Below are 20446 nucleotides of genomic sequence, written 5' to 3'. Positions count from 1 at the left end.
CGCTTTATGTTAGCTGCTGTCATGCTTGAATGATTCATTAATGAAGAGAGCTGCACGTTCCTCCAGTCTTTTCTCACAGCTTCTGTTGGAAATGCATACCCAAATGCTATCCATTTGTTTTTTTCCCAACGCATTCAAATGGATAAAAAGAGAAAATAAACAAGCTTTGTAAAACACTGAAGGAAGCAGAAAAACATACAATTTGTCGTTGGATGAGATCCTAGTGCCTTGTGCTAAAGACTGTCTTGCCCTTTCTAGAAAGAAAGCATGAATTTTGTTTCTGCATTTTGTGAGTACAGCTATGAGGAGACAGCAATTGTTTGTAAAATGTAGATTTACTTCTTTACTTATACAGTATTTGTAGTTTTTCCAGCATAATTTAATTTTTGTAGTGAGAAGCATGAGTAAATAGGGACACATCCTAAAGTATTTAAGCAGACTTTACACTTTGAAATGTTCAATATCTCTAGGTCTCAAAAACCTATCTGTTTGTCTTGCTGGACCTGTTCTTCTGGTGATTTCCCCAAATTAACAGGTAAGAATTTTATGTCTGCAATATACTCATCCAGTCCCAAGAGTTAATATGCATCTGACATCTTGTTAGTTGCCATTTACAAGTACTCTGGTGGGTAAATCACTGGCAGAGAACTGAGAAAAGACACATTAATGCTACTAAAATAGGACATTGACTAGAGCCCTGTTAGAATGGACTACAGATGCTACTGCAGTAATGGATATAAAACTGCTCTGCTAAAGGAAAATATATGGGTCAGTAAACTCTATGCCCAGATATCTCCTTCTGGTTGAATGTCTGCCACTGAGATGCAAAAATAACAGTAAATTAAAGACTTAGAAACCCACTTAGTAACTCATTACTAAGAAAAAAAGGAAGCCTTTCTTTAAATGAAGAGACAGTGTCTAAGAGCCATTCACCTTTAAAAAGACCTACTACAGTCCCTTTTAAGCCTGTTGCTGAGTCCTAGCCTTTGTACAACTTTAGTGAAAAAAATAAAAGGAAAAACAACCTAGTAAGGTGTGTATACGAAACCCATGACATTAAATCATAAAAAAAAAAAACAAGAAGTTTGGGTTGAAAAGTAATACATGCTTAAGCCTCACTTAACCTGCCAAAAGAAAAAAGCAGTAAGAGTTGCAGTATTAGTCAGACTACCACTAGCCATTCTTTTGCGTTGCTGTTAAAAGGGAAGATTAGTTTAAACTGAGAAATCTTTATGCTGATCTGATTCAAACTCTATCTATAAAATAATTTTCTATTTTTCTCAGCATAATGAAATTCTCTTAGAGAGAAAAACTACCATTTACCCTAGTCAACTATTTCTTCTGAGCCAAAAAACAATTTATGTTCAAAGAAGGAAAACATCCAAAAATTAAGTACTTTTTCTCCCAGGGATTTTGTCCCCATTGTTACTTCCATATAGCTGGTAGTTTCAATTGTTGATGTTAAATTCAATTATTTTAAAAGAATAGATTTTTTTCTGTTCCTCTGCTACCACCTTGGGTATTTTGGGGTTGGTCTTTTTTCTATTTCCTCCTTTCTTTCCTCAGTGTTCACACTTATTTATTGGTTTGAAATGACTTTTTCAGGTAATTGCCTGAGGCAATCTCAGTGAACTGTGACTGCCAGCAGCAAGCTTTTTTTAAAATGTATTTTTCTTGTCTTCTATACAAACGTAGTAGAAGCTGATGTTAACATCCCTTACAAATACAAAACTGTATTGCATCACAGTGAAGAAAGAGTTAAATCTTCAGATGAAAACACACCTGAAACAAACAAGCAAAAATGCCTCTGAGTCACCAATAAAGGCTGCAACAACAAGCTGCAAAACCAGTGTTAATAGGCATCCAGATTCTTGCTAAATGTAATTCTAATGCTAGTATTTCTTTTGATATGCCCATAGTGATCTATTTGCAAAGTACAGTAGATAGCAGCTACTTCCAGTTCTGGGGCAAGGATCACCAGCTCTGCTGAGGTCCATTCAGGAGGAGGTGGTTGGGACCCACCCAGTCAAAACCTTGTGTCACAAGTCTATCTCTCATTTGCTTCTACAAAACCCACCTGAGCGAAATGCATGAGGATTGCCCTTAAAAACGTGAAAAGACGGGAAAAGACAACACCAGCTTCCTCAAAACTGTAAAGGTCTTATCTTCCAGGAAAGAAACCTAGCTGTGTTCTAATTCTTCCTAGGAAAATGTGCTAGAAAATTGCTGAGTCAAAACAGACCTCCTCTGCAAGTGCAATGATCGCAGCACACTGTGATACTTGCCAGCAATAATTACAGTCCAGCAGGGTAGAAAACTAATTTTCAGGCAGGACAGGTAGAAAGCAAGTAAAAGACCAAAGAGATGGAGGAAAAAAAAAAAGGCAGCACAATAGAAAGCAAGGTGGGTGAGCAGGGGGAAGAGATTATCTGACATTATCTGACTTTAGACTCTTATCAAAAGCATGCATTTTAAAACAGCTCTGCTTTCTGTTTAGCACCAGATCCATTCTTGTTTGGCAGAATACTTTTTCTCTCCGTTTCCCTTTCCTGTACATAGTTTCTGGCTCAGCAGGGTTCGTTTAACCTAATGTGATGCATTCTATTGTTTTCTTGCCTTCACACTGATACTACATTGCAATTCTATAGGCAAAGTCAGGTAATACTGTCTTACCTGAAAGCAGTGAATATTAAACAGACTTTCAGAAAATATTCACACACTGAGACACACAGATATTACACTGCCACTTAGGAATTCCCAATTTCTGTATGCATGTAAATACAGGGTAACCCTAGAAACACAAATCACAGCTGTCCATATGCAGATGTGTACATGTGATCTCCTTAACGGTAGCTGCCAAATCAAAGGACCAGCTAAGAAGAGGATACTCAAACAGATGCTGGGGTGGGAAGATGTGGCCAAAAAAAAATGAAGTCATAGGTGAGACAACCCCTGAAGTGGCAGGAGCACTGAGCTACTTAGGAGGACAAGGAGCAGGTTGTATTAGGTGATAACAGGTCTTAATCATAAAATTTCTGAATTCTTACAACTTGTTCCCCTGTCTCGTTCTTCAATAACTGTTTACATTTCTGTCCATTACTAATTTGGGTAAAGCAGACCTACCGTGTGTGGAGAGGGCAGGACTTGTGCAGAAGACGGGCAGAAGCAGATCTAGTGTCCTGATGAGCAAGTCATATAGACCTATAGGAAATTCCTTGACACAAAAAAAATGTTTCCTTTGCTTTGTAGAGTCCTTTCTAAACCAGCATACCTGTGTCACAGTTTGCTACATTCAGGCCTAGCTGGGTATATAAATGAAGCTTCATTTATATATAAATATAAAGTTTCATCAGTATGAGCTGATACACTGTGAACGGGTTTGTGCTCTACACAGACAAAAGTTGATTCTACCCCTAGTATGAGAAGCCAGAGCAATAGGTAGAGTCAGTAGCCACAGTCATCATTAACTGCAAATTTGCCAGGTCATAGGATGGGAATTAATGTAAAAAGCTGTTTTGAAATAGTCTAAATCAGCATTTGGTGACATTAATCACAGGACATAAAAATTCCTCCCAACTTTCCATATTCAGTTCCTCTCTCTTAATGGCTTTTCTAACCAAAAAGTGAGTCCTTCTCTCCCACCACACCACTTTTTTTTTTTTTCTAGGGCTTATTCTGAAAACTCCACAGAGACAGAAGAGCTGCTTCTGACCAAGGCCAGTGTAAGGGCCCAGGATTGAATCTGAATAGCTATGCAGTACCAGGCTGTACTTAGTACTTACTTTCTAAAATATTCTATTACATGTGAACATTTCTTCTTTTACAGTAGGGTTAACCTCAGCCACTTCAGAGTACGAAGAATATATTGAGATTTTTACCTTGTATTTGTTTGGAGAGGGAGGAAACACCACCAAATCATCAGGAAGAATGTGCAGTGCACACCTGCACAGAAAGACATTTTACCTTCTGTCATGAAGGAGATGAGAAATCAAGAAGAGAAATCATTCTCTATACCTCAGATTGACAGTGCCTGTTGACTAGACAATGGATAACTGAAGACAGAGGAAAAAGGGCAGCAGTGATGAGAGCAGAGAAAGCAGCCAAGCGTGCTCTCTTTACATACTGTATTCATAGCATCTTAAGCATGCTGCATATTATTCATGCTTTTAGAGACGGACATGTTTCTCACCATGATTTCACTATGACATCAGAGAAAATATATGTGGATTTAAAAATTCACAGTGATTTTTTTTTCCTGCTATCTCCAGAAAATTTTTGAAAGTCTTTAAATCTCACCTCTGACAAACACACAAATTCTTTGTATGCATCTCAGTTATATAAGTCAGAAAAAAAGTCTCCCTGTTCTACAAAAAAGCAGGTGCAATTGCGAATACAACCTAAAACTCGTGTTTGAGAGCATGGGTTGGTTCAGCAAAAGAGGCAATTCCTTCCAAAGTACATATTGACATCTATAATTTAGCTAGGCCTACCTGAATATTTCAGAGGCAAATTACCCTGAAAAGAAAAATGAGAGTTTGATAAAACGCAACATTAAAGGAGGTCAGTCATGCAAAGCCTCAAAATGGTTCAGATAAGAAGGGAAAGCACTTCCTTTTTTCTTGCAATGAATAATCCTGTTTAACTCTGGGGAAAAGCTGCTTGACCTGGAGGCCTAACAAAGATCAAAGTGAGCAGGTGAGTCAATGGCTAATACCACATAAGAAAGGGATGGTCAAGTAAGAGAAAATCCAGGAACAGAAAGATTAGAGAGAATTACATTTAGGAAGAATCTACATTAAGTGGTCTGCTATTCTGAGGAGTAAGAAAGACAATTCCAAATGAAGAAATAGGAAGGAGCAGCTATGAGGGGAGAAGTTTGAGTGTTGGTTGTGAAATTTTTAAATTTTACATCTCCTTCTGCATTGTGGCAGCACTGCAACACTTTACACTTTTCTTTGATCCAATAATTTCCCATAAACTCATTGTCTGGTAAGAAGCAGGGAACAAACAAAAAAATCAGTGCTTATGAGAAAGGCAGCAATTTCCAATTGAGGAGCCATCTAGGCGCACAGAGAATCATTTGACAGAAATTACTGTAAATGATTGGCTTCCCCTGTAATTGGTAGCTTTTGTTCCACTCTAAAGCAGCTATGTCAATGCTTTAATGACCGAAGAGAAAAGGCTATGGAAATGTCATAGCTCTGTCCCATGTAAAAAACTTTGTATTTTACAATGTGCTCATACCTTTTAAGCCTTACAGCATTGTCAACATTTTGGAATGGAATATACATATTTTCCAGTGGAATTAATGATCAAAAATAAGTTTTAGCAGTAAAAACATTGAAAACCATCCTTTTTCCTTATACAACAAGTTTCATGCTGTTGTTGCATTTGGCCATTTATGACTCTATTCAGACAGTGAAATACCAGTCCCTGATTTTAAAGCTGAAGAAACATGAGTAAATATAAATATAAATTGTAAGTCACAAAGCAAATAAGCAGGGAAATAGAATTTAAATCACTGGTCTGTGCACATCAACAGACTCATGATAAACACAGATGAGCTTCCACGTAGACTTGCAGCATTGAAACTGGTTAAGAACAGCCACAAACACAGAAATGGTTTTGGGTGATGAGGAGGTAGGCCTTTTTCATTCAAACACTGGTATAATCCGAGTTCTTCCATCACCCTGATTCAGGAAAGAAGTGTGGAGTATATGTGATGTAGTTCACTTCCTCCATCTCTTCTACTGTAAAGAGCATTATTGGAGGTATTGACAAGGCACTACTTTTACAGATTTTTTTCTGAAAACATAAAGTGACTTAAATAGGTAGGAAAGGACATAAGTAGTACAGTGAATAAAATAATGTAGCTTTATCACCTGGAAGGCTCTGATGTCTGAATCCCGAGTAACACGAGTTAAGACCAATTGGAACCTAGTATACAGGAGTTTATTAAAGGAGTTTATTAACCCCACTGGTCCCAAAGCAGCTACTATCTACAAACATTGATCCACTGATGTCAGATGCACGGGTTCCAGGTTCCAGCACATACTGAGGAGAAGCCTGAATAAAATGCTTTGAAAGGAGATGTTAGCTACCATCTAATGCCATCAAAAGAGTATTTCTCCCAGAAAATTTCTCTTCTTCTGACAGATGAGCAGGCACCCATGCCATAGACTGGAGGGGCTAGCATCAATTTCTATCTATGTGCGTGTCTCACCTTCTGAGGTGTGTACCATTTAAGCTTTATTCTACATTTAGAGTCTCAGTTATCTCTGGTCTTTATGTGGGTGGTTGCCCCCACACAAGTCCTATCAGCTCATTCTGGGAAACTAGGAACTGGCAGCAAGTCACAGGCTCAGACAGGGTAAATAGGCTCCTTCTGGCACATAACCTTGGATCTGCAATGTCTCTGCTCTCCTGCTAAACTAACAGTCCTGGGTAGGCCAGTTTCTGTGAGATAATTTAACCCACAAGCCATCTCTTACTCACAGATACTAAGCAATGTAAAACTGAATTGTTTTTTTCAAGTCAAAGTTTAATAAAAAAGCCACAAGTGATGTAAATAGCTCATCACTGAGATGGATAGACCTAATATTAGAATCATAGAACAGTTTCGGTTGGAAGAGACCTTCAAGATCATCAAGCCCAACATCTGTCCTAGCTCTATCAACACCACTAAACCATGACCCTAAGTACAACATCCACCCGTCTCTTAAACACCTCCAGGGATGGTGACTCCACCACCTCCCTGGGCAGGCGGTTCCAATGCCTGACAACCCTTTCAGTAAAGAAATTCTTCCTAATATCCAGCCTGAACCTCCCCTGGCGCAGCTTAAGGCCATTTCCCCTTGTTCTATCGCTTGTTAATAGGGAGAACAGACCGACCCCCGCCTTGCTACAGCTTCCTTTCAGGTAGCTGTAGAGATCGATAAGGTCTCCCCTCAGCCCTCTCTTCTCCAGGCTAAACAGCCCCGTTCCTCATATGAGACATGCTCCAAATCCTTTACTAGCTTGGTAGCCTGCTTCTGTACCCTCTCCGGCCCCTCAATGTCCTTCTTGTAGAGAGGGGCCCAAAACTGGACACTACTCAAGATGCGGCCCCACCAGTGCCGAGTACAGGGGAATGATCACCTCCCTGCTCCTGCTGACAGCACTATTCCTGATACAGGCCAGGATGCCATTGGCCTTCTTGGCCACCTGAGCACAGTGCTGGCTCATGTTCAGCTGGGCGTCAATCAAGTATTCTGTCTATACAAGAATTCAATTTGGTCATTTCCACTGCTGTATAACTAAAAAATCATGTCTTGCAAGTCAGTGCCTTAAACAACCTTGTCTGCAGGACTTACATGCACAATATGTGTTCCTTCTGACCTTAGAAGGAAGTACGGCGAGTTGGTTGGGTGGCAACGGTATTGAAGTCAGGCCCTCTTGCACCATCTTAAACTTCAATTTCTAGTTCTGCTTTGCAATGTGTTTTCAAATAGTCTGGCAGTACATGGATGCCCAGGTTGCTTTGCTATAGATGATTCTGTATTTAGGTTGACAACAACATTGTGATAACACACAGAAACCAAGCAGCAAAAATAGCCACAAACCATTAGTTTCCTAGCTGGTTTACTGGTGAGACTAAGTAGGTAATACCTGGAAAAGGCAGCTCACTTAGTGTAGGATATTCCTACAGAAGTGTAAATTTGCAGTTACTGCCGTATCTACACGGAACCTGCATCTCATCAGTGAGCTCCTTGTCTATGACTATGATATTACAGCATTAACAAATGGGTCTCCATGCCCCATTTGAAGCCACAGAAAGAGTAATTATATTTTCCAAGTAAAGCAGAAGAAATTACAACTCCCCAGACACAACAGAGCCAGGGAATAAGAAAGATTTCTGAACAGTATTGTGGAGTATATAAACTGCATTGAACCCTTCCAATTCCCTGGCTGCAAAAATTGGTATATATCAGCTAATGTGGAGGTTGCTGTGTCATGCAGTACCATTTTGCCTTCACTTTCATTACTGGGACATTTGACAGAGCTCTATCGATTCAGTGTGCATTTCCCAGAACTAGTTGTTAATAGTGTAACTGTGGTAATGGATACATTTAGAGGGAAAAGAAACATTCCAAATTTAATTTCTGTAGCTGCAATTTTAATCACAGAATATGTTATAAGAGAAAAGACTTGTAGCAAGTTGCATTAGCATCTACTAGGTGACTCCATCTGTGATAATTATGCAGGCAGTATGCACCAAATAAAAGAGAAAATGTCTACTTACTGAATGTAAGCAACAAAAGCAGTATTGGTCTTTGCAGACTTCTGCTGAAGATGGCACAGCAGAGGTTCACGGTGGACCAAATTGCTGCCTAAATTGCACACTTTTGCTTCAATAGTAGGTCTGACATTCTTGTGTTTTCTGTTAGCAGAAGCCCTACCTCATTTGACAGCAGTTGAAAAGCATCTGGTAGGATCAAAAGCTTTTCAAGGCTTCAGTGTAATACAACAGCTGCCTTTGTCTTTTCTCTTTATTTTTTTTTTTCAATGTATATAGCTGCCTTGCTTGCTGCTTTGCTTTTAAAACTTGTTCACTGAATTACTGAAATAAAAAACCTGGTCCCAGGATTTGATTTCGTTCTCTGTGGAGTCAATGGCAAAGCCCAGCTAACTTCATCTGACTTCTTGGCAGCTGAAAAAACCCAAAATATGGTTCTATCTCTTCAGCAAAATCAGATGAGGTTTGCAGAATTTAAAACTACCCTGTAATCATCATCTTAACACTTACTTAATAGAGGTAAAGCGTATGTAATCCTATTGAGTTGCACTGACTGGATAGGACATTCAACCTTCATCAAAATTAGGAGAGTTGCTACAGTCACTGCTGAAGAGGACTGGCACCTCCCTTTGGACACAGAAGGCTAATTAGCATGAGTACTCTTTACACTGGAAATCAGAGTATTTCCATGGGAAAGACAAGAGTTGTTTCAGCAACTAGCAGGCCAGTAGTTACACGATGCTTTGCTGCTCCAGATCTCTACTGCCAAATTACATGCTGTTCACAGCGACAATACTCCTGCGGGAACTACATTTGATTTTTGCTGTTTGAGAAGTCATCAAGCCCTGTTCTGCCTCCTCTGTAAAAAGGATACCACCAGCATTAAAAAATTGTAGCTGAAATAATTTATTTGTTTTTGAAGCCAAATTTCTTTAAAAAAATGGATCTGAATGAACTTTTTAGCCTTTGGGAAAGGCCAAATAAAGTAACAATATGCTGGCAAATTCTTAAAAGTCCATCTGATTTAGCTAATGTTTAATTCAGAACATATCTATGTATATGCTAATAAACAGTTGCAGATGGTGTTTAATTAGCATACAAATTCACTGAGCCTGCACATCTGCCCGAAAAGCACAATTTTTTTTGCAGACAGTATATGATCAAGTCAAGCTCTTCCTAGTATAAATTCTTCCAGAAACACAGACCGGTTTGCTCCAGCCTTTTCAGTTAGACAAAACTGAAACCACCAAAGATGAATAGGTCTTATTCATAGTCCAAATAGAAAAGAAACTGCTTCCCAGTGCTTTGGGTAAGTGACCAATAATCTGAGTCAAAGCCCTGCATTAGTAAGATAATACTGGTATATGAACGCTAGCCTTGCAACACAGACTGCTCATGCATTGTGCATTTCTGGACAATTTGGATCCATCCTTATTTGAAAGAAAAACAAAATAAATAGCAAGCACCTTCATGATGCAGGTTGAACCAACCTCAGCTCACTGTGCCCAGTGACTTCAGCATGAGGTTTAATCTCACAGCGCCAGAGCTGCAAGTTAGTCATGAAGTGATGTATCTCACTGCAACAAGTGTGGTTGTTTGGAGGGACATTGTCCTTTCTGGCTTGCCAAAGTCACCTTTCCCAGGGTCTACCCAATGAAGCTCCACAGATATTGCTTGTTGCAAAGCACATTCTGGCTTCTGAAATTCACATTGTGGTTTGTGAACAAAGCACTCCAGCAACAGGCCAGTCTAAAGTGCAAAATGATTAAGTACTCCTAAAAGAATGTAGTAGCCTGTATTTGTCAGAAAACTCAAACATCAGGATTACTGTCTTTAAGGGAAAATAATAAGGCTAATTTACTTACTGAGATAGACTTCTGAACTATAACCCAACACAATATGTTTTCAGGGACTGTCTGAAGTGAACTCTCCTGGTCTGCTATCTGACAGATCCCTTCCTTGCTGCCACTTCACTCTGGGGCCAAGCTGGGGCTCCAATGGCAAATGTCCCTGTCAGACTGAGTCCTCAGGCAATACCCTCACCTGCTCTTTGTATTCTGAGATCAGCAAGGCAACCACAATAGAATGGAAGATAAACACCCTTGAGACTGTCTCATTCTGCTTATCTTTTTTTTTATTATTATTATTTTTTTAATTTATGGAAGTCCATCTTATCATAGCTTTGGACTAATTGATATGGAACACAAATGTCCTACAGTTTTTCTTTTCTTAAATTCGCCCTCCCCTCCGTCTTTTATTTTTTTTTAGTGGAAGTCAAGGTATTACCAAATGGGCTGTTGTACCTTCTCATGAGCTGCATACAGAAGATGGGAACAAATAGAAAAAATGTTCATGGTGCTTTTTGAAAAGAAGTGTGGACTGGACTTTACAAGACTGCCTTCTGCCCACTTAGCTTTGGTGAGCCTTCATGCTCCTATTTTAGGAACTTCTTGACATAAACTTTTTTTAAGAATTCTATGTAAATGCAACAGTAGGGACTCTCCATAAATTACATACAAAACACTCTCCTACCCTTGTAAACTACAGTTATATATACAGACCTGTATAGTCTACTTAATTTTAAATAGATTTTTATACCATAGACCTCATTAAGCACCTTGGTTCAAATAAATTTCTGAATATAAACTCTGATGCTTGCAGTGTCAACACAGCTAAGTTTACAATTTAATAGAACTAGTCATTAAATTGAGAAGTGGAATTTTCTCTGTCTTGCAAACCTAACAGACTTAGATCTCTCCTCTGCTATGGCTTCACCTTATCATCCAGCTTGTGTACTCGGATTTTCTTCAACAAATGAACTTACACTTTATCAAATAAATGGAACATTGCACATCATAATAATGATGCTGCCTGGGCATACAATTCAGAGATCATTATTTAAGTGTGCAGTCCAAAATGTCAGAACTTGAAAAATCTGATGGTCTGCGAAGGGGCTAATTTTTGTTATGATTATACTTTTTCTCTGGCCACCACACTTACGTAAAATTTATAAAAGACATTCCAGTCTTTTTACACATTCTAAGTAGGCAGAGTAGAAAAATTATTTCAAAGATAGCTTTTTGTTCCTTTCCAGAGACTAATATGCATTTCAATTTCTCTCTCCACATCTGTGATTCATCTGTATTTATGTACTTTACTGTAAGAGCATCTTCCTGCCTGTACCTTGTTTGCACTTAATTGTTCAGCAGCACACTGTAATATGACAAGCCTCTCCGCCACTATCGACTTTGTTCCCTATGAATTCGGCAGCCACAAATTCAGATGATTAGGCACACTGACCATGAACTTAGGGAAGATAGCCACGATCAATTTGGCTGCTGCTTAGCTCTCTGAGACAACCTTTGATATCTTCCTTCTATTTGTTTCTTTAGGGAGAGGGGAGATCAGACTAACAATGAAGTCAGTTCATCAAGCAGCGTTTTGTCTTATGCACAATCAAATCTGAAGGTCAAGCCTGAGGAAAGACAAGAGCTAGGACAGATGTGGAAATATGAAACATCTGGCTTTGCAGAATCAGTGAAGTCCACACACTCCTGGGAATACTTCACATCTCCAAGGTCACCCAGCTCCACTGGTAATGCTATCTTTATAATTTAGAATATTATCTTTCTTTTACATTGATATAAAAGGTTATGAGTCTTAAAGGACACTGTTAGCCTAGCAACCACACCTCAGACATAAAATCTTTCTAGCGTACCACTGTTAAAATTAACACTCTGGGTACAACTGAGGCACCAGCGAGAAACACTTGTTTTAATGTATTCTCTTTACATATGGTTGGGTTAGAGGTATAAATTCAAATTCAGAACACCTATTTTTGGGCAAGCCATCTCCTGGCTAACAGCTCTTCACAAAACGCATAGGTAAAGAATCTCAGTAGTCACAGAGTTACATGTCTGCAAAGAAACTTGTCCCAAATGCACAACCTTGCTTGAAATAAAAATCTTGAAGTGAATACTGCAGATAAAAGCTTCACAGTTAGCTTTGCAGCAGCAGTGTTTGTTCAAAGCCTGACACCCATTTCTGGATTTAGATGTCTGGAACTATGCAGAATTGTGTTTTTCCAGTCTTGATAATTCAATGTCTGACTCTACTTCCTACTCTTTGTTCCTTCCTAACTTCCTGTTTTCGAGCCTTTCCTCCTTCCTGCCTTCCTGCCTCCCTTTAGCTCTTTCTCTCTCTCTCTCCCTCCCTTCCTCATTCCTTTCTTCCATCTTCTGTCATTAAGTATGTTTTTTATGTTTGTATGCGGAACACTGGTTCACAAGTAGGTCCTATATGTACATATTATTATTATTATTATTACATGAACAGAAATGGGCATAAAAGAATTAACGCTGTTTCCCTAAGGAGATTCTCTCTGATAGTCATTGAATAGGAAATGTTACAGCAAATTCAACATTCAGGTAGACTGAGGCACGTATGTACTACACGTGTAAAGAAAACTGAAGTACCACGGAGGGGAAGGTATGTCTTGACAATTGTAAATGGACAGGAAAAGTACTTCTGTACCAAAGTCATATTTTCCTGACAGTCTCTAAAGCAAAGGAGCTTTAAAAAAAAAAAAGAAAAAAAAAGAAAAAAGAACTCTCTATCTGGATGTAGTTCACCTAGGGAATGGATGACTAGTCTATACCTTATGAGCTGCACTGACTGCTTGTGAATAGCTAAAGGATGTTTAAAGTCAGCTATACAGTTTGAATTCTGATTGTGAGAGGAAGAATGCGGCAGGGACTGCTGCATGTCCAGTTTAATCAACTATCTACATTGCAACGGCAGTGGAACTGCACTCTGCTGTCGTCTTCCCCGAAAAGTTGTCCTTGGGGTCCTCTCCTCTCTGCCATTGTCCAATATGCCACCTGATGGTGTTACATGTAAATGATCAGTTATGTGTGTGGAAGGCTGACCACTTTTTACTGGATGCATGAACTGCTGAACAGAATACTGTACCTTTGGCAAATTAAACCATATAAAGAAATATCTTCTATTTTGCGAAGCTCTGTCTAGAAGGACAGCCTTTTTTTTTTTTTAAACACTTTGTAACTTTTTCCCTGTTCCCCTCCAGTGGTGTTAATTACTCTATGCCATATTTTCAGCTAAAATTAAAAGGCACTGCAGAGGATGAAGTCACCAAAAACTCAAACAGTTTCAGAAAATGAAACTTTTGTAAAACAACTGAGTCAATATTTTCTCTTGAGTATCACCTTACACAAGGTGTTGCAGACTGTCATCAGCCTGGAATTCCAGGAAGCTGTGAAACAAAGCTTAGAAGAAAGATTAAGTTACAAAATTGAAGCATGTCTATGCAGTCAATTTGTAAGAATTAAAAAGCCCTGGAATTGAAACCCAAGGTTTTTACAGTGTGATTTTGCTTCAGAAATGCTTTTGCAAAAGCAGCCTCATGGAGCTCCTATAAATTGTCAAAAGATCTTGTGTTCTTCAAGGAAGTATAAATGTGCGTTAAAGGGATAGCCTTGCCATGGCAGAATAGGAGCCTTGGAGATAAGCTGTTTTCTTTTCCTGTCACACATCGCCATAATAAAATAATATCCCTACCGATAAATGTGCAACTCTACAGCATCTTTAAAATATGATCCCAGTGACAGATAAACAATTATGCTTCCTTTTGAGGTTTTCTGAGGTAGAATTTTAATCATGATACACCTGAAGATGACTGAAAAGTATATCCATGCTCTACTAGCTGGATTGTGTCCTGTCAAAGGAAATGTAGAGGAATTTACAAAGGGAACAGGTCTGTTGGATTAATCACTTCCAATGAGAAAATACAGATTAAAGCAAACAAAAGTCAGCATGATGTATCTTTTTACAGTCTGGATCACAGTGATCAAATCTGTGAAATCCTTCAACAGTCACCTGAAAGGCTTGATCAAAACAATGCACTGAGCTCTCTCTCTGCCTCTAAGGAAAGTGGGAACATACCAGCTCTTTCTTCTTCATGCACTCCATGAGGACAATGAAGAGGTGCTGTGCCTGGGTTCGGGTGTATGTAAAAGTCTTCTGTATGGTAACTAGCAACTGGTCCCTCAAAGACTCGTTGATAAGTCTGAAAATCAAAAAGAAAAAATACAGTAGAAAAACAGACATGAGGGAACATTGCAACTTCAGCCAAGGGTCAAACGAGTAAGAGTTAGACAATAAATCACTGCAGGCTGTTTTGGACAGGTTTGAAGGACAAGAATTGCAGAAACCATCAGAGATAAATTGGAAAACACTCTTCCAGAAAAACACATTGATCATGTTGGGGTCCCTCATCTCCAAAGGCTTTATTTCAGTTCACACATATTGTATGACAGAAGGTCATTCATACTATCAGCTCTGTGGGATTTCCTAACAAAAAAAAGAACCACGCTGACAGTTTGGATTTGAGGGGGACCAACACTTCTAGGTGAACTGAAGACCCCTTTCTATCAATGAGTTAGCAGAATTCAACTTATTGTTCACTGTATGAAACTGGGAGCAATTTTATTTTAGCTTGAATATCCCAACAGTTGCAATTGACCTTATTGATGATGCACAGGACCAGGTAAGAAAACAACTACAAAAATTTCTCTGTTCCTGAATCCACCCAAAGAAACCATTTTGCTTTTGTTCATGCTGATCTTCTAGGAGTTTAAAGAGTAACCATTTTTATGTTACTGTTCAGTGCCTAATGTTAGTACTTGCAAAAAGTGACCCAACAGCGGAAATAAATAGTAGTATTACCTGGAATATTAGTTCTTGAAGCTTACCCCTTGATATCAAAAAGCCCATTCCTCAGGACTGTTCTGGGAATAGTGGGCTCTTATTTAGAACATATATCCTTTGATGTGTGGAAGCTTCTACACTACAGTAATTTTCTCACTTAAAAATTGTAACTGAGTGTTTCAAATGAGCCGAGTCAGAATGTTTTACAGGATAAGTCACTGTTGATCATCTGGTGGAACGAAAATCAGAGAATCTTCAAGACTCATATTTTATGACAGAAGATAAAGATTTAACCCTGCAGCAACTGCAAAGAATTATCTGAAGCATCACAGTGTCTAAAAGTCATTGTTTATGACAATGGCAGCTGCTTTGGGAGAACAAGACCAAACCCCTGTTTATTTCATAGTATTGGTAACAGTTGTCTGTACTTCTCTGCAGTAAGAAAGCCCAAATGAGACTGCAGGACATTCATTACACAACCGAATTTCAAATCTGATTTAACTATCTAGTCTTTATACTTTATATGTTGTTAGAAGGGACAATGAACAGGAATGGGAAAGAGGTATGGAGGTGCATAGGAGAATATAGAAGGCCTGGCATATGGAGTGCATATGTTCTCTACTCTCTAAATCTGATTTTGACTGTAAATATCCCTGTTGAGTAGGACTTCCACTTCACAAAGAAGCCTGTAAGGCATATGTCAATGTGTTTGGATTAAAATGAGTTAACATGGTGTTTTTGACCACGCTGTGGATCACTGTTCTTTCTATGCCTCACTCCTGTTGTTGTCTTTTACTTTATTCCAGACTTCTCTTGAATGAAAAGTCTACCTCTGCACTCCCTCTTTTCACTGAAGAGCAGTATGGCCCCAGATGTGCTTTTCCCTGGGATACTGAAGAGGCGACAACACTGCATTTACTGTTCACTCACTATGTAAGCACTCCTTCCCTGCAGTGTGACCTGCTTCCCTCACAAAAAGGCCACCTACAATGAATTAAAAACCCCAGTCCTGCTGGTGGGCAGCAAGGAGAGCTGACAGCGGATGACTTTCTGTGTGGGAGTTATAAGAAAAATAACCTGACCTCCTACTTAGAAGTAAGGATGTTGCAAGCACATGGGAACACGAAACAAGATGTCAAAGCACAGGTAGAAATGTAGATTCACTCCATGTTAAGGAGAATCAACCTGGAAAGTCTGACATGCTGAAAAGCACTAACATTGAGTTGCAGATTAGTAGGTCATATGTGATACATATTCTGAAGCTCCTTTTTTAGGCTCTTTAAAAAAATAATTGGAAATTTGCTTTAATAAAGAAGACTGTGCTTAACAAAATGTAAATATAAGTGGTTCAGAACTATGCAATTTTCTGTCCTTCAAACTAAGAGGAAAAAAGGGGTTAATCACTAAGAACAAGTTTCCTAAAAACATTAACTAGACAATCTAAAAAGAGATTTAAATAAAGCTCTAATTTAATTTGCAAACGATATAAGAAAGTACATGAAAAAGTATGAAAAGTATATGAAGTAGATGAAAAAAAATACATGGAATCGGGAAAATCTGAAATTAGAGAACTTCAGAAAACACTGGCAAAGATCTTGGGATGAAACCCATCCTATTTTCTCATAATTTAATTTTCCTTAAAAAATGTGTAGAATCCAAACCTGAAATTTCAATTCAGAAATTGTCTCTCTCTCAGGCTAACATATACAGAAAGCAAGAGAAATTTGCTTTCATAAGCATTGAATGAAAGCAGAATTAAGTCCCAAGGCTTAGTAAGCAGCCATCACTTTCCTAACCTGAATTAAAGCTATCAGAAACTCTACCATATCATATCATAAGTTTAAACTACATGTAAGGCGAACTCCATGTGAAAGATATGGAGGTTTTTTTTTAAAAAAGTATCAAGGTGTGGTTCCCTAACTACAGGGGTACATATCTGGTGAAGTACCACTGCTCAGAAACTTCCTGCTGTCATAAATTTATTTATACAGTTTTCTAGCCTTACTAAGTACACTTTTTTTAACATCTCATTGGTCTTCAATTCTACAGCAAGCCTGTTCAATGTCTTTGTGTGAGGAAAAACTTGAGGTGACTGTAATCAAAAATAGAAACAATAACAGCAAGTTTTCTGATAAAGTAATCATAGCTGAGTTAAGTTTTGTGTAAACTGTAAACAGTCATATCAAGACTATATCACACTTACTCCTTAGGAATCTAGACATGTTAGAAGGTTTCGGATCAAATTTCCCAATTGTGTAACCCAGCTGGGACAAATGCAAACTGTGCTAGGCTACTAAAGGCTAAATCTATGATGCATACACCAAATCCAATGCATGTAAAACTGAAGTTACTGTGAAGTAACTTCACAGACTACTGTAAGCAAAAGAACTGGGACTTGCAGGTGGGGTGATGATTTATTCACTAAGCAACAACAACTACATTTGTTACGCATACAACTTTAGCACACATTTTTCAAAATCACAGATTCCTAATTTTAGATTTGGGGGGAATGAGATGGCTCCTTGAATCTTGTAATTAGAGGTCTAACTTAGAACACAGGAGATTCTTGGCCACTAACTTGGGAACAGTATGTTCAGCAGCCTCCGTCATGGATTATGAACCTCATATGCATAAAGCTCCATAGGCATAAAACTGCCAGCTTTACCAGACTGGAACTCTATGATTATGACTTCCTTCAAAGTCAGCATACTCCCGCCCTAAGAAAACTGGGTAGTGTCAGATCAAGACAGTATTTTTATCACCTTTCTGCTAGGCTTCAGTTCAGAAAATATTTTGCCACTTACCAATAAAGTCCTGTTTGGGGCATTTTGTTGCCGTGACTCCCTGAACCGCACCTGATTTGCCATGGAAACAATACCGAAGGTAGCTTGCTCCTGCCTAAACAAAATGCCCTACAAAAGGACAATTTAACCTGTTCTTGTCTTTCATTCCCCATGTAGTTCAAATCTGTTCTTTCATTCCCTAAATACCTAAGATGAGCCCATTTTCCTACCAGTTCAGGTATCCAACTTTTTCTTTTTCTCCAGAAGAGGTGGATTGCTGTTGGAATTTAGATACCTACTGTCAAAAATCTGGCATCTAAAGTAGAACTATATACATCTACATTTAGTTTCAGAAAAAAAATCTACTCAAAGTTGTTGCTAAGAGTGATTTATTTTTTTAAAGAAATTGCTAACATTAGTTTTGATGCACCAGATTATCAGAACTGTGTGGCCTTAACACAGGAAAAAGGGAGAAAGATGTCTTGGATCCATCAGGAAAGGCCACTTAAAAAGGCTGAATTGACAAGGTAATTAAAGTGACATTCTATTTCTGTCCAAGATATGCTGGAAGATTAAATAGCAAAGCACAACTCCCTTCATTGCTTTGGCTGATGTGGAAAAGACAGAGACAGATGACAGCATTTTTGCATCCTCCCTCCTCAGAAAGAATTTTTTTTTTAAGTCATGCCTAATATTTGAGGAGATAATAGACATTCTACTCAATAACTTTACAGTCTGTCAAATTCATGGCATATGATTTTGTACTGAACACGGAGAGGATCCATAGCCAGTTCCCTAAATCATTTAGACCTTTTTCTCCAGAGACTTTTAGTACTGGCGTTGTATAATGTACTACAGATTTATAAAGATTATGTTCTAACCTGATTTCAAAATGCAAGTTTATTATAGATTTTTAAAAAGCTATTGTTATCAAAATTCTTTGCAATTCTCTAAATAAAACACTTCATCCACTGAACTGCACACAATCTGTTTCTAACTTCTCATTTGTGAATTCTTTTTTTTTTTAATTATTCTTTTTATTCCGGATAAAGAAAATATATCCATAAAATATCAGTATGATGTGAAAACTATTCCCTGCCCTCCTTTGCGTGAAGCTTAGGGGATTTCTGTGTTAATTATAATTTGCACTTTAGACAATCACAGCATATGTAAGAAACATGACCAGAGGCTCTGCTGATATTTTCTTCCATTCGAATTACAAATAAGACACAGTTGTGAAACTCTGTGGGACTGACTGATTTTCTCATACTTTTTAAATCCACACATTTTGCATAGTATTGCTATGAGAAGAGGCTGAAAACAAATGTAATTATTCCTTTGTTCTATTCAAACAGGGATGATTTCTGGGTGCTTTTATAAGGAATCAGCTTTACTTGCAGCTCTTCACTGGTAGTTGCTCTTCTACGCCGTTCTTCCCTGACTGTTTATTAAATGGTTTTCCCTTCACCAAGAGAGAGATGATTGTATTTCAACAAAGAAATGACCTCCTTCTATCCATTTTTTTCCTATCCAGCAGAGTACTTTGTTACAATAGAAAAGTAATGATATCAAAATATACAATGTGAAAACAATCTTACAAAATAATTCAGATGTGACAGTACTCATGATCCCCCATGATGTGGTACATACCATGGGGGATACAGAAGACCCACATTATGATCCTTTTTGCTCAAAGTGAAAAATCCCTGTATTTTCCCTATTAGAAAAAAAATTTAAGTAATATACTTCAATTATGAAGACTATGCCACAGCGGATGCAGAGACAGATCAATCCAAAGGCAATTTTAATGATTCTCACATGAGGATGCTCATTTAAAGCACAGAGAATGTTTTATATTTTCTTGTGAACATTAGGCAAGAACTACATTTTTATGGCATTGAATTGAATTCCTTAAGGATGTCATGCTTGCAGGAGTAGAACTGATGGAGTAGTTAATATGCTATAAACTCAGCTTGGAGACTGCATTCGAATATTGTGAGTAATTTCCCATTCTGTAAGGAAATATTTGCCTAAGAAGTGACATAGTTTTAACCCAGTGTTTCATTTTTCTCATTTTAAATTCAGCATTTAATTAAAAAAAATCTCTGAGGATTAAAAACTACTGAATGATCCTATAAATAGTTGCACTTTACAGTTGTTTTACTTCCAGCTTGTGCTTTTATGCAGACAATGAAATGAGAAGGCATCTTTATTATACAGTCAAAAATACTTTGGCTTTATGTGGAGGAGAGTCATTAACAACAAGGATACTCACTTAAGAGTTTAGTAGGGACTAAATTTGAGTGTTTATGACTGATCTTATGTTCTTCCCCTTCAACATTGTTCAACACATTTTCAACTTTTAAGTAAATGAGAAATTAAGTGCTTCAGAGCCCGGAGAACCTGACCTTTAAATTAGGGCCAATAGTGATAAGCAGTCAAATGATTCTTCCAAGTCATCACATGGAGAAGGTCACATTTAAGCTTCCTTCTCATTTAGGTTATCCTGTGTACATAGCTTGTTTGTCATTAAGATGTAAAAGGTACTGGGAACTTAGCTTACTACTGAGAAATTTATTTGCTTGAAGCAAAATGTAGCCACCTTGTACATTCTTAATACACTGTTCAAGACTTTTCAGACCAAGGCAATAAGCAGTCCCTG

General features: G+C 38.2%; 1 protein-coding gene across 8 annotated transcripts in view; it reads right to left on the bottom strand.

The window, feature by feature from the left end:
- Window positions 1-20446, bottom strand: part of TRPM3 (transient receptor potential cation channel subfamily M member 3) — a 289638-nt gene that overhangs the window by 71052 nt on the left and 198140 nt on the right. For all 8 annotated transcript variants that reach the window (XM_086479116.1, XM_086479117.1, XM_086479118.1 and 5 more), the window contains one exon: window positions 14237-14360. In XM_086479116.1, the coding sequence (XP_086335242.1) occupies window positions 14237-14360 (124 nt within the window). The remainder of the gene's footprint in view (window positions 1-14236; window positions 14361-20446) is intronic.

This window comes from Leptosomus discolor, chromosome Z (genome assembly GCF_034619465.1).
Source record: "Leptosomus discolor isolate bLepDis1 chromosome Z, bLepDis1.hap2, whole genome shotgun sequence".
NCBI lineage: Eukaryota > Metazoa > Chordata > Aves > Leptosomiformes > Leptosomidae > Leptosomus > Leptosomus discolor.
The sequence above is the reverse complement of the archived record's forward strand: the minus strand, read 5'-3'. Positions and strand labels throughout refer to the sequence as shown.